The 15,077-nt window shown below is 41.6% G+C and overlaps 1 protein-coding gene across 1 annotated transcript in view; it reads right to left on the bottom strand.

Annotated features, from left to right (window-relative positions):
• LOC103776346 (protein CASP-like) overlaps window positions 1-14,122 on the bottom strand; it is a gene marked incomplete at both ends in the record, with an annotated part of 38,583 nt that extends 24,461 nt beyond the window's left edge. The window contains 4 exons of the mRNA XM_008943852.1: window positions 7,579-7,645; window positions 8,465-8,541; window positions 10,485-10,608; window positions 13,985-14,122. Of these exons, the coding sequence (XP_008942100.1) occupies window positions 7,579-7,645; window positions 8,465-8,541; window positions 10,485-10,608; window positions 13,985-14,122 (406 nt within the window). The remainder of the gene's footprint in view (window positions 1-7,578; window positions 7,646-8,464; window positions 8,542-10,484; window positions 10,609-13,984) is intronic.
• Between the last annotated feature and the right edge of the window lie 955 nt (window positions 14,123-15,077).

Raw genomic sequence — 15,077 nt, 5'->3', positions numbered from 1 at the left:
CCTGTCCCTGTTCAGGACAGCCATCTCCCTCCACTCAACGTGGGAGCACAGCACACACTGCCTGACTCGATTTCCAGCCTGCGCTGTCACCACGTGGGAGTGGGAAGTGCAGCTGGAATCTATCTACAGAGCACAGGGAGAGTCTCAAGCAACCACCAGCAATGAAAGCCTACACTTGAAATGTGTGGCTAGGTACAGAAGACTACTGCAGTGACTGCCAGTTTAACTGGGAGCCTGACAGAGAGCTTTGCTTTGTGGTTGGAAACAGGTAACCCCGCACACAATACAGGACAGGTCCAAGCTGAAAACAGATGAACTTATGATTCAAGGATTTATCCCAGTCGCCTTTCCCATGATCCCAGCCCAGCAGTAGCTGTGCTGGAAGAGCCACAGCAGAACTAGATGCCCTACTTGCTTTCACAGGCAAGACCTTACAAGGGGGAGGCACTGTACCAAAATAAGTCTGTTGACTTGCTACTTTGCATTCAAAAAACCTGACACTATCATAATCTGCAGACACACATAAAAGGGCTTTGTGAAAACAAAGCTTAGCTGGCTGGGACACAGAGGCCCAAGGACCTTGTCCATGCTTGGGGGCAGATGTGCCTTCATGAGAAGGGTGCTCCCTCCCTTAACTCACTCCTCTTCTTCCTCACAAAGCCCTCCCAGGGCTCTTACAGATAGAATCCACTACCACGGCAAGACAGCTCAAAACTTGGCTTGCCCTCTTGTCAGACTTGCATGGAAAGGCAGCTCCTGCTGGCAGGCTGGGACTGCAGAACGTGCTGGTGATGGCCCTGCACAGTGGACTAAGGCAGCCTGCAACAGCCTGATAAGGTCTGGCTCCTGCACGGGCACGGGGGAACAGAGAGGACAGGGATGCTTCTGCCCACTGTGATTTCAGGCAGACCCTGCACCAAGGACACTGCAGCTCCTTCCACCCAGCTCCATGCTCAGGAAGGGGCTGCGGTTGCTGACCAGGGATGACCAACAGCACGGCTGGCATGGCAGCACAAGGCCCTTTGATGTGGTACTTTGTATTTATTTAAAGATTTCCATCTGAGCATCTCATGCCAACCCAAGGTTATAGATAACAGGGTGATGACTAGAATATGCTGGAATACCCTAAGGCTATTTTTTTCCTACTTTGGGCCGTTAAATAACACCAGCTTTTAGGCTATACTAGAAAAAGGAACTGAACAGTCTTACTGGAGGTTAAAAAAATCAAACAAAAAAAAATCCTGAAAGGACCTAGGGCACTTCTGTGCTGTCAAAAAGTTACATTAACTAATTGCACACATCATAAGTCTAACAAAAGAGACAGCAGAGCCCAGCTACAGCACTAACTCCTACAAACTCTAAATGCTCTATTTATGTCGAGTCCTCAGAAATGCACCCTCAGGAAGCAAAAATAAAAAATCAGTTAGTGGTTTGTGATTTTCATGTCTGTGTATTCCTAGACTCCAGCCAAGACCAGACGTGCTAGCTTTTGAGTATTGTACTTAATTCTCATGCCTCAGTTTCCCTACCCAAAAATAAAGGCTAATGACAACATTTCAAAGCAAGCACTGAGTATTTCACAAAGGCAAGTGTTCGAAGCTAATGCTGTAATTCACCTCCCAGACCACAACTTTTGTCAGACTGCAGGCTGAACCAGAAATTTGGCAAAAGAAGGCTTCTTTGCACATGGAATTTCAAGCCCTATGTCACACAAGAACTTTTGAGCAAAATCAGAAGCAGAGAATACTGAAAGGTATTTTCATTCATCTTCATTTCTAGTTTTGTAAGCCAAATATTAATGTCACATAGTGACTTTCAGCCTGCTGAGTTTTGCATAAGTCAAAGTTAAAACTTTTAACGAGTATCTCAAATTGTTAAATGCAGACAGAGCTTTCTGTAGGACATTCAGTTTTTCTTTTTTTTTTTTTCCCCTCAGTAAAAAAATAAAAAAATGAAAAAAAAAAAACTCAGTTTGATGTAAAATCTTCCCTGGTTTCTCATCCTCCCATCACCACTACTCCTGGCATTTCACTGATGGCAGTGTGACTAGGAAATTTAAGAAAATAAAAAAAATGTAACAGGCATAGCCTGTGAAGTTCTCCACCTCCTGTTTTTAGGGAAATCACTTTAAATATAGAAATAATTCCAGAGACGAGCATTAGAAGTTAATGACTCATCAAAAGAACAGGAAATAGGAAACTTTAAGACCTTAAAGGCACAGCAAATAGAAGCTATTTCATGTCATGTACAACACAACCACCCTAACTACAGTATTTCATGCTCAGTGGGGAGAAGCAACATTTGAGACCATCTATCACAGTAATTATGTGATGCTGGAGGGAGCACGACTTTATTTTTTATTCAGTTTGACCCTGAGCACTGTCAAAATGGAAGACTACAAACATTTGAGAAGTGATATATTGGTACCAGCCAGCACTTAAAAAAGAAAGATTTCTTAAAAAAAATTAAAGTAAATAATTCATAGGCCAAATTCAATTCTCACTATATATTGGAAGTTATTCCCCTGAAGTCCAAGTTAGCTGAGATCTGCCCCAATGTAACAGAAGATTTCACATGAATACTTGAACTCCAATTCCATCACATAACTTCAGGCAGAAATAATTCTTCATGAATTCTCTAAAACTACTAGTCCTCTGCCTTCAAGCCCTATCTTACACTCCTTCCACACAGAAAGCCCTACTTTTTAGAACTTTATTCTACGCTGATGCCTGAAGAACAAGTCTGTTTGATAATGAGTAGGAAGAAGAGCACCCTCACCCCAAACAGCCAAACAATGCAAGCATCCCTTCTGCTGCTCTGGTTTTGGTGTATAATCCCCCAAACCTCTTCCCTTCCCCACCACCAGAGACTCAGAGCCTTGTGCCCACCTGCAGGTGAGGTGAGGAGCTGTTTCCCCCTCAGAGCCCTCCCAGCACCCCCCATCTGTCACCCACCTCAGACTCTGCACAGATTGCTTGAGGATTTATTTCTGAGCAGGATGGAGAGATGAAAACAGGCATTACTCTGTCCTCCCACTCCTGAGCTCCTACCTATTTGTTTCATTAACATCTCTTACGTCGGCCTGGCATCGTGCTGTAAGCTCTTCAGGGCAGAGGAGGCCTCTGTGAGAGATACGTGCACAGTGCCCACCCTGCTATCCCCAGCCTCGCTGACCTGAGGTCTGGGACTGCAAGGAAAGGAGAATTAAACACGGATACAGAAATCCTGGGAGTCAAGTTTTCTGGTTCAGGCCCTAAAACAATGAAAAACTCCTTTATTGTAAAGCAGGGACTGCCAGCTCGCAGGCCACGCTTTCATCAACTGTGCCCTGCTCATTTCCAGATTTAGTTTTCATTAAAATGCAGCCCAGGATTAAAATAAGTCCACTGGATCTATACTGTGGGGTAATTTGCAATAGTGCACCCGTGTGTGCTTCTGTGTCATCCCTGTTTGTGCTGCCAAAAAAAAATAAATTAAAAAAAATCAGTATAACCTGTGAAAGGACAACAATTGTCTGCTTCATGTATGGGGAGAAAAGGCAAAATATTTTCCTACAAGTTACTGAAAGTAGTTGTTTTAAGATTACTACTTTAGTACATATGAAAACCTCCTTCTTCGTTGCTTCTTCTACACATAAGGTACTAACAAAAAGTCTCCACCCTTCAGAGAACTGCACAGGTAGCGGAGCTGCTCTGACTGACAAACTGAAACATTTTTTGCTTTGTGTTGTTTATGTAGGTTTTTTACTGCAGAAGGGGGGGCAGCACCTAAAATCCTCACAAGACTACTTAACATTTACTGGTAAAAACGTAGCATTTCAGTGAAATTCGATATTTTCTTTCATCAAAGGCAGGGAGCCTCAACCCACATGTTAACAGTAATGTAACAAGCCTACTGTATGTGCTACAACCAACAGATCCTTTTCCAATTAGAATTCATTTAGACTTGGGGAGAGGAGGGGTCAGAGCAAAGAGGTGGCTCTGGAACTGATCTAAAACTGGAATCCAACCACGCTGGCTGGGAGCACGAAGTGCTCAGCCGAGCACCCCACACACTTGCTCAGGCTCTGCAGCGAACCAGAGGCGCCCGCACGGTGTCAGCAAGGAGAACAGCTTGTCCCCAGAAAACTCAGGAAATGCACACAAGAGTGTTTCTCTTTCTACAGAGGAGAAAGAAAAAAAAAAGTCTGTTGCACTAGGGGAAAAAAAACAGACAAACAAACAAACAAACAAACAAACAAACAAACAAACAAACAACCCAACAATCTTTAATTTTCCAGAAATTCAAGTCTGAGTTTGCTTTTCAGTTCCAGATCTGACTGAAATTCCCAGTCAAACTCATTAGTGTTGGTTAAATCCAGGTTTGCTGATAGAAACGTGTGGGACAGCAAACAGAACCAGTATCAGGCCTGGAGAGGGGATGTGCCTCTTTAATTGAAAAAGGCAGAGCAGTCATTCATTTATTTAACCCAGAGATGATTATAATCTGAAAACCTTGAAATCCTCTTACACAACAACTGTTTTGGCAAGCCCCTCTGTGTTCCAACAAATATTAAACTGTGCTTGCCATTTGTCTAAGGAATCTTGTATTAATAAACATGAAGAAGAACACTTTTACCTCCCACACTCAATGACAGAAGAAAACAAAGACCAGCTGTATTCATCAATGGATCCTTGTTCTGAACATAAAGGCTAATTACATTTTACTTCAAGCCTACACATGGAAAACTTTGCTGCTGCCATCTTGTCAAATTCAGCTCCTGATATTCCAGCTGACAGACTGCAATGACTGCACATAATAAACTTCTTTTTGTCATTAACACCTTCAGCACCCTGCAGGGCTGGGGGGGCTGGGGCAGGGGCTCCTGCACACTCATCACCTGCTCGCTGGCACAGGAACGGGGCGTTTCTAGAGACTGGGGTGGCAGAAGCTGATTTGACTGAAGATTTTTATTTCAGCAGCTGATCTCATCTGGAGGTGCCTCTCAGCACCCAGGCCAGAGGGTACCTCCATACCTCACTTTGCACGTAGCACTCCGACCAGGGACATTTTGAAAAGATAAACAAGTTGACATAATGATTTCCAACTTTAAGATCACAACAACCAGTCACTAGGACAAAATCCAGACTCCTTAATGCTGATGCTGAAGACTTCTTATGGTGCATTTCTTTTGCTTTTTTTTTTTTGTTTGTTTGAAAGATTTTCAAAGTTGCAAATAGCTGAAAGACAGCTTTATTCCAAAACTGAAAATCTTAAAAGCACTGCTAGCTTTAAAAAATTGACAATTATCTTTTTTTTTCCTGAAGGCACTCCAATTCATCTGCATCAAATAAGCGTCTGTAAAACTAACAATTCTGGCCTAAGATAAAAATCACATGTTTTTAAAACATAAAATTGAAATTGGCAATACAAGTAGCTTTTCAGAGTTAGATCAAAAGAGGGCTTCTTTTCAGAAAAGAATCGAACTGTCTTCCACCATTTTTATTGGTGTTTTTTCAACATTTCTCCCAGCTTTTACAACTAAAATAGATGACTCAGTTGCACTGTCTACATTCAGTTCCTTTTTCATGTTTTTTCTAGATTTCCATATTACAAAATTTGGGCTACAAACAACACAGATGACTGTTGTTATGCAAGAACTATTCCTGCCATACAAAGATAACATATTTCTACTGTTATTAGGTCCTACAAGTTTGTTTTCACAGTACATTAGTTTGGGACATAAAGTACATGCTTAGTGTCTGCTTCAGGATGCAGCTTCATGATCACTACATTCTAGACACAGCCTGCATAATCATTCTGCTACAGAACACAATAAACTTGTTACTGCAGATGCTACTAATTTTATGTAATTCTCTCTATATTAGGTTAAGAACTGTATTCAAGATCATATGAAAGTATTTCCATGTGAATCTCTCTGAAAGAATGAAACACATTAGAAACGCAAACATTTTGGAGCACGTCTTTTGCCCAGTATACAATAAATTACACTACTTAGGGAAATAGTATTTAAAAATGAAGCGACTACTCTGCAAATAAAAGCACTAAAAAGGCTGAGGGGTTATGAGGCTCAGTGCCTACAACCACTGAGCCCTGATCTCTGACCTCCCGCAGAACCAACTGCAAGACAAAAGAACAGCGACAGAGACACCAGCATCAGTTACGTGCAGAAAAAAACCCATAAAGGCAATCTGCAGTAATTTAAGGCTCCATCAGAAGCATCATTACTATGTGCCTCTTTGAGAAGGGTGGAATCAATACAGCAACAAAATACTTCTGATCATCTTATTGGAACTCAAAGGAAACTGGACATACAGAGCAAAACCAGAATTCACTAAAAGATTATCCTGAACGATGTAAAAGGTGTTTCAAACCCAGAAGCTGATTCTTAACTACTATGCACCGAATTTTGTAAGCTCCAAGCTCCCCCTGTACTCAGTGGGGAATCAGATCCTCAATGCTTGCAGAACCACACACTAAGAAATTAAAACTTGTTGCCAATTTGATTGGTTTTGAAAAAAACCTGCATTATGTAGCCTGCCACGAGCCATACCAGGGAGCAGCTACCTACAGACAAAAGCAAGGGCACATCATTCCTGCCTTGCAGCCTAGGCTATAGCTTCTCTTGTCCATAGGCAGAGACTGCCAACAGACTTCCCCAACCACTTCTCCTGTACTGGAAGGGGTGCTGAGGGCAGGAGCAGGGGCTTTTCCTGCCCGTCCACCCCACCACCTGCCCACCCAGACACAGAGCTGAGGCTGGGGCTCTGGGGCACCACGATGGGACGTGTGCTATCCAGCCCTTGCTCTTGGAGCAGGCCAGGGACACCCATCTGAAATGGCTGGTTCTTTCCCATCCCATTTCCAGACACAGAAATTACAATTTGGGCTTAAAATTGCTGATCAGGAGAATTCCTTCTCATTACTAACTTTCCTTAAATATAAAGCGTTCAAAGAAAAACACCAGAAGTCTGTCTCTCTTTTGTTCTTTCCTGCAATGATTGCTAATAAAACTAGGAGATAATTGGAAACAGTAGCCCTTAAGAAGACAAGGATATATATTTTTGAGACTACCTTCAAGTTCTACTTGAAAACAAGAAAAATCTGCCAAAAATGCTCATCTCTGTAATTCAGGATTAACTTGACAGAGTGATGTCTGCTACCCCAAAAGCAGAAAGAATGAAGAGTGCCTAACAGTGAAATAGAAAACCTTCAGTAAACAATTTTATTTTCACCAAGATTGGAAGATTGCAGTAAATACCTTACTTCTGAAACTGCCCTATTGCTAAATAAAATACAAGAGTTATATAATAGAAGGGACACACGGTAGATGCAGCACCTGAGACTGAAACCAGAAACACAGCAGCATGCGTGCCAGGAAAGGTGACTTGTTGGGTGGAAGAAAATAGGAAAACTAATAATCTCCCTATAGGAGGCCAAATCATGGCCATGTTTTCCAGAAAATGTGGACTCCTGAACCTCTTTCATCTCCTCTGTCTCAGACAGACAGACGCAAAACAAAAAAAACCAAAGAGTGTTACCCTGAAGGAAGACAGAAAGAAAACAGTCCAATCTTACTTTGCAGTAGTTTCTTCATCGTATTTTGTTTTCAGATCAAATAGTTCTGTTCTGGTTTTTTCCAAGGCTAAAAGGCATAAACATGAAGCATTACCACACTGCAACAGCAATGAAAAGCAAAAAGACTATTCCTTTTCCTTTTATTCATCCATAAATAAAGCTGTATACCTCCTGATGAAAAATTCTTTGCTTTATCTTTCTACCTAGGCAAACCACTATTACTTAGAAAATCCATATCTTTTGATTTTTTTCACAATTTCTTATGGCATTTCTTTTACATTGAAAAAAATTCCCAGTTTCTGCTTAACAAAGCTAAACATTACTCATCTGCTACGAAGCCGGCTAAACTGCTTATTCATTTGAAATATTCATTGCAGTAATTCAGGGAATAAAATTTCTTGTGGTCCCATAGTAAAAAAAACCCAAATGTGTCCAGACCTGGGATCTTTAACCATGCAGAGATGAAAACTCATGGCAAGCAGGTGACAGCAACATGCAGGACACACTGGCAGAAGCTGGGTTTACACTGAGCCCAGATCAGTGGGGGTTCATTTACAATCGTTCAGCAATGTGTGAAACCAGAGCAGAACACAACAAGGACGTAAAGGTCCAAGGCCTGCTCTAATTGCAGTGATGCTCCAAAGCTGCACGTGCTTCACTCTTGGCTTTGTCTACTGTATTTACCAGCAGACTGGCTGCAACACAAGCGTTGGCTCAGGGCGTGACGCCCAAAAGAAGCTCTGACTCACACAGCACGTCCAGGCTCTGCTGGACCTCTCTGTGCCTGCGAGAGCTGGTTCACACACAGTGCTGATGCATTTAATGAGCTCCATCCTCCCACCCTCCAGCCTGATCACTGGTACAGGTCACAACAGCGATGCCAAACCTGTTTGCAAAGCTTGAACTTTGTGTTCGGCTTCCTCCAGCTTCGAGGCTGTCGACATCTGTGTCTCCTGCAATTTTCTGCAAAGGGAAGAGAAGAGGTGAGAACAGAGCTCGTAATCACGTTAAACAACTTACTTATATTTTGCAAATTTGGAAGATAGAGTGATTAAATGTCTCAACTGTAATCAGACAACTGACAACACCACACAGACTCCAAGGTGCTTCAGTGGAACCCATAAATCATGTCACGTTGCAATACTGTTCATACTTTGCAGTCCCACTTATTAAAATTTTAACAGTGTAGCCACCTCATAACATAAGCTGTGAACATTATACAAGAGCTGACTGCTATATAAATGACAACTTTAGTGGAAGGTTTTCTTGAGCATAATTTGTTTTGGAAATGTCACACACATTAAGAAAATTGTCACCAAGCACCCTCTGTTGTACAAAGTTAGTACAAGAAGAATGATACGTTTCCATTTTACTGTCATAATGAAGGAATTTGTTGCCGTAACTGATACAGTGAATAGAAGTGGCAGCTGGTTCATCACAGCTCCAATGGATGCCAAACGCAGTCGTATTATTAGCTACTCTTTAAAAAACACACATATTTCAAAACAAAGCTCACACTGGTATTTTCTATGTAACATGAGCAAACCTTTAATATGCTCACATTTCTTATGTCCACAGGCAATATTTTCTTGTTCCTGTCAGTTATACATGTTTTAGCATCATCTAGCTATGCAGTCACCACACTCATTGCTAAAGGCCAGACTAGAGGAGTCAGAAAACCCATCTCTGAAAGGGAGCTGCTCCAGCATCTCCCCGAGTCACTGCTTTTTACAACACTGCTTTTAAGATATTCCTCACACTTCAAAATTGTGAAATGGCTTATGAAACTACCAGCATCCTACTTGCACTCCATAGGGCACATGCATTTATTCTCCAACACTGCTGACCAGGTTAATAACTATTTATAGTGAGGAACATGTGTCAGTTCCTTTCATACCAAAATATATACTTTCAGAACTCCAAACTTCTCTTATACACACTTTTAATTGCATTCCATGACCTGTCGTTTTAGTTTATTTTCAAGTATATCTGAATTGCACTTGTTAAATCCACTGCTTACATGGTACTTATCAAAAGTAACCACAGATACTGACAAATTAAAAAGAGCTTTGCATTCACCAGCAGATTCTTCCCGCTTGGACCTGAATTTAAATAACCAGCCCACCAACTAAAAAGCTCATGTAAGCTGAAAGGCTTCCACACTAAGATGAATGTATTATAGCTTCAGCGTTACCACTCCATGGGAGAAAGAAATTCTCAAGACAGGGAATGCAACCCCAGAGAACTCACTGCCTGGTACGTTTGCCCACTAACCTATGAGACGAAATCATTCTTTGCTCATTTGCAGAAGATGAGAAATTCATCCAAGATGCTTCCAAAAATCAATAATAAGTAAGTAAAATACTTATTAATTTTGCCATGTGGGAATATGCAAACCTTTTCAGGACAATTCAGGAGCACATTCCCCATTTCAGATATTAGTGAAGGAGCAGGGGCAATGTGCCTTTCACCCAAGGTCCAGGTACAATGTTTCATCTTAAAGAGCTCAGGGCTGTACAGACTGTACGACTGTACTGTGACACAGCGAGTGGACACAGCCACTGAATTACACTGCCAGCTAATGCAGACAGATCAGTGTCACAAAGGACAATACAGCCAGTGAAGAATAAAAGCAGGTTTGCACCCATCTGAACATGACCCCCGACCCCCCCAAACACTACCGAGAAGAAACAATCTGTCCTTGTAATAATTCCACACTTCCACGATTGTTTCTCTGTGCAAAGTTGAGTATCAGAAGATTCTGTGTCAAACACATAAATCGCCCGAATCGCTCAATATCTGAGCTGTCTCAGTGCACTGAAGAGAGAGCCCTGGCTGGGAAGATGAAACAGAAACACACATCCCTCCTGCTCTACAAGCCCCACGCCGCACGCAGGCACACTCACCTCTCCTTCTCTGCAAAATCATTTTGTAACTTCTGTTCTTTTTCAAGGGCTATATTCTCCGCTTGGTTCTTCAGGGTCTGTTCATATTCTCGGATCTTCTCTTTAAGTGCTTTTATTGTAACCTCTACAGAAAAACAATAGGGGAAGAATGAGTTTACACAGCTCCACGTGGTTCCACAACACAAGGCTTGCCTTACCCTGTAGGCTCAGTGTGTTCTAAACTTTAGCTCTTCAACTCTGACACAAAATCAATGGATATGAGTCCCTTTGGAGACCTTTTACTCCCTAAATGTTAAATTGAACTTTAAGTATTTAGGCTGAGAAGGATCAATGGAGTTTGCTGGAGAGCAGAGCAAAGAAGGTTCCTCTAACATGACTTTTAAAAAAAGAAGGGGAAAAAAAAATCAATTTTAAAACAGAATATCATCTTATTGACTAGTCTCAAATTAGTTTGCTGCTGAGTGGAGATTAATAAAGTGCCAGTGCAGGTGTAAGTATGCACTGACACACAGGACAGCTAGTTCAAACAACTGCACTCGTGTAGAAAGAGGCAGTTTTACTATGGTCCATGCACAGATGCAATCTAACACTAATTGAACATATATCTGGGGTAAAGATACATTCTGCTTCACAAATGATGCAAAACACTGCAGTTAAGATTTAACTTCTGTATTAACAGTGTATCAGACTCAACAGACACTCTGGAGCCCTTCATACTCTAGTTGCTCTAACTGCCTTGTCATCAGCACTGGGTTTTACACACAGGCATTAACTAGTGAAACTTTCTCAGTGCCCCTGTAGCCTTTCAGGGAGTTTGCAGACACTCTTCTCTCAGATAAGTTACTTTGCATTCACTGTGCCCAGTAACAGCTGGGAGCAGATGCATGAACCTGCCAGCAGCACATCCCCTGACAGACAGACAGCATCTTGTACATGCCCCGTTCCAGCCCTGCGTGAGAACCCTTTGGTCCCACCCACGGGAAAGGGCTGAACCCTTACAGGGCTCATCAGAGGGAAAGCAGGACATTCACCAGAGAATGCTTGGTAAGAATAATGGAATTTGGAAAAGCATCAGACTGCCAGAGGACTCGCAGCTAGCAATACATGTCAATGTACTCACAGAGGGATGTGGTGGTTTAAAGACATCAGCTCATTAACAGATACTCTTAACAATGCTTTAGGAAAAAATACCTTTGGACATAAAACATTTCTCATTCTGCAGATATATCGTAGAACAACAAACTTGATTATGAAAAGGCTATGGGACTTGGGGAAAACACCTCCCTAATATCAAACAAAACTATGCATTATCCTTTCAAAGTCTGGACTTTCAGAGTTGACTAGAGAGCTGTGAAGATAGCCAGCAGGCAGCTGGTGACAAGGTGTGCTGTCTGGAGTTACACCGAAGGCAGCCTGGGTCACTGTGACCACAAAAAAAACAGGGGGGAAGAGTGGTAAAAATGATTGCCAGCAAGTCAGCTACCTTTGAATGAAGGAGCAGGATCTTGCTAGCTGTGCAAAAATCAGATGAGGCTCATTACTGAGTAACAGGCTGTGAAAAGGACATGTCAGTTGTTGGAGGTGAGGTTTTTTGTTTTATTTTGTTTTTTTAAGCAAAGGGAAATTCTTCTCTGAGATCTGGGAAGTAATACAAATTCTGATCTTTCCTGAATAAGCAAAGGGATGCTCCTTCACAGAGACAGAGGGATGCTCATTCCTAGGTACAAAGGATGTGCTCTTCACAGCAGAGACAACTTTGCTCCAGGTATTCTCAGACATAAATCTGCAAAAGCATTCAGGGATATGGAGAAGCAGAGAGCAAAATAATCTCATGGAAACACACTCAGGTGCATCCTGAAGTTTGAATGCTTCATTTTAAAAGGAAGCAAAATTACAAAAATGAATGCAAGAAGTCCACAACTGTGGGAAAAAAATCATTACTTTTGTAACAAAACCTGTTTTTACCTTCAGGCACCTGACAACAGATGTGTTGGACAAGCAGAGTTTAATCCTCTGTGCTGCTTGAAAACTAAGAGCCTCCTTCACTGTTCAGGTCAGCTAAAGCTTGTTAGCCACTGCCATTTGTATCAGTTTTGGGAGAAGTTTGTACAGGCACTGTACAGCTCATACACAGCCCTCCAAAGAAACAGATTAACTGATCAAAGCACCCTTAGTCAACAAAAGGCCTTCCCTGGATATCCTTATCAGTGTCTGAAACAGTGTAAAACTATTGCAATGGAGCAACAAACAACGCAGACTACAGTGACAAAACTGAAATGAAGTTAGTACACCCTGGGGAAAATTAAAAATCCCAGTTTATGAGTGGCTGCAGCAGAAAAACTTTAGAAATCAAGGTGTTTTCCACTTTCTGGGATGAACCCCTATGTTATGCCTGGATACAGAGAGTGTACAGCCACAGGAAAATTCTGCATGGTAAGTTAATGAACATTTCCAGCAAAAATACTGTTGGACTGAGGAATTTTGGCTCCCACATGACATCTCCTGCAGGCCAGCCTGAACCCCTGCGTGCTGAATCCTGTCCCCTCCCCAGGTCACATCTGTCATGTTAAAACAGAAGATGGAACTGCATAGAAGATGAAACAGCTCCTTCTGCTGAAAACGAGGCACAACAGAACCAACAGTTCCTAATGCAGCTTTCAAACGTCACCCACTTAGGTGGAACAGTTTCATAATATTAAGAAAAATAATATCAATTTTACTACTGATTTAATTGCCTGGACAATTTACCTTTCCACCACTCAGATCTGAGGACTAAACATGGGAATGAGGAGACCCATGTACAGGCAGGTAGGTGTGCAGCTGCACAGGTTTTATTTCCTGGTGAAGGAAACCTTCTGAAGCACAAGAAAACTTGAACAGCCTTAAAGACAACAGGCTATAAATCTCATTGAGATTTTGATGTATTGTCATGTACACTGGTCTCATTAAAACTTACTTAAATAATTAAACAGTATTAGCTTGTATTTACATTGCTCTACAGATAGTCTCTAGAGTAAATATAAAGTATGTATGGTGAATGTACTCCAGTAACACATTTCAGATAAGGAAAAAATCCACTTTATACAGACTTGTACGTGTGTATAAAATGCTGGATTTCTGTGTTTGTCTGTGTGTACTACCAGCACCCACACTCAGCTCCTTGTCAGCAGTACCATCATCTCTCATAAAATGTCTACATTTAACTTCAGTCAGGGGTGGAAATTTCAGGTAGTGCTAAAGGCTACAATCAAATATGCAGAATAACATTCTGTGGCTTGGTGCTATGCTACAGAAGATGAAACTTACAGAAATCCAAAGAGCCTACCCAAAGCCACACCTTACACATAAATACAGAAGTGGCTGTAACAGACTATCATGCTTTCTTTACCAATTTAACTGCCACTCTTAGCCCTATCTGTAAGAAATAAAACTGAATTTAATCCTTCTCTTGGAATTTCAGTGTTCATTAAAAGCTGATAAAAGAATATGTTCCAACCTACCCTGATTTTTCACCTCAGCGAATTCTTTATTGTATTCCTCTAGAGTTTCCCTAAGTTTCTGGTTCTCTGTTTCAATATCGTGCATACGTTGAACCTTCAGCTGAAGCTGCTGTCCTAAATCCAAGGCTGGAACTGGATCTGAAAATGAAACAGTAAAATAAAATGTAAGACAACAGCAGTGCTCCTGTGACTCCAGCAGTTCAGAGCATAAGTGTCCTTTTTTCTCTATTAATATCCGGTTTAAGTGTCAATAAGACCCTACTTTGAGTTGTCATTCCTGCACGTTCCTCATCTCACATCCTGCAAACTTCAAAAACCAGATTGTTCACTGTATTTGTGTCCCCCTGTAAATCAGGGTATGGCACCTTCAGCCTGGCGTCCATCCCCAGGGCAGTGTCCCTGGGCAGACAACCATGATATGAAAGCACCTGAGCATGTTAAGCTTCAAATTTTTGTTTGCCAAATGGGAATTTTGGGGTAAAAAGCAATCAAACTGCACAGACCACTAACAGCCAGTGTCCCTCACACACCTCTGCTTCTGCAGGGGTGAATTTCTGAAGCAAACTGTGCCCTCCTGCACAGCTGAGCTCAGAAAGGTTGATCATGGAGAGCTGAGCTATACTTTTTCTAACTGGCAGATCAATAATGCTCAGAAATATAGTGCATATATAACTAATTCCATGAACTTTGGTGGTTTTGACTCCTTTTTTTTTTTCTTATACTGCTAATTAAATAGAAATTTAAAATTACTCTGAATGTCCTGCCTATTAATTCTGTGATGTTCATCCCCTCCTGTTAAAGACACCCTACCACACACCTGCCATGTGCACATGTGATTTATTCTGGGACTTCTTCCCAGTCAGAACAGGAAAACTCTGGAGGCTGATGGACTTTTATAAAAGATTATTGAACATATTTCTGTTATGGGCGCCAGCATCTCTTGTGAAATGGCTGCAAAGATTTAGTCTCCTGTTGAGGAATGCTAAACATCAAACTCAGTGGATCAACAACAGTATATATTAGGGAGTTCACTTAATTTTCAACCACCACAGTCATTAATTTTTCAGACCACCCTCAGTCTCTGGAAACACAT

Source organism: Merops nubicus, unplaced genomic scaffold (genome assembly GCF_000691845.1).
Source record: "Merops nubicus isolate BGI_N331 unplaced genomic scaffold, ASM69184v1 scaffold11557, whole genome shotgun sequence".
Classification (NCBI taxonomy): Eukaryota; Metazoa; Chordata; class Aves; order Coraciiformes; family Meropidae; genus Merops; species Merops nubicus.
This window is presented reverse-complemented; position numbering and strand designations above follow the sequence as displayed.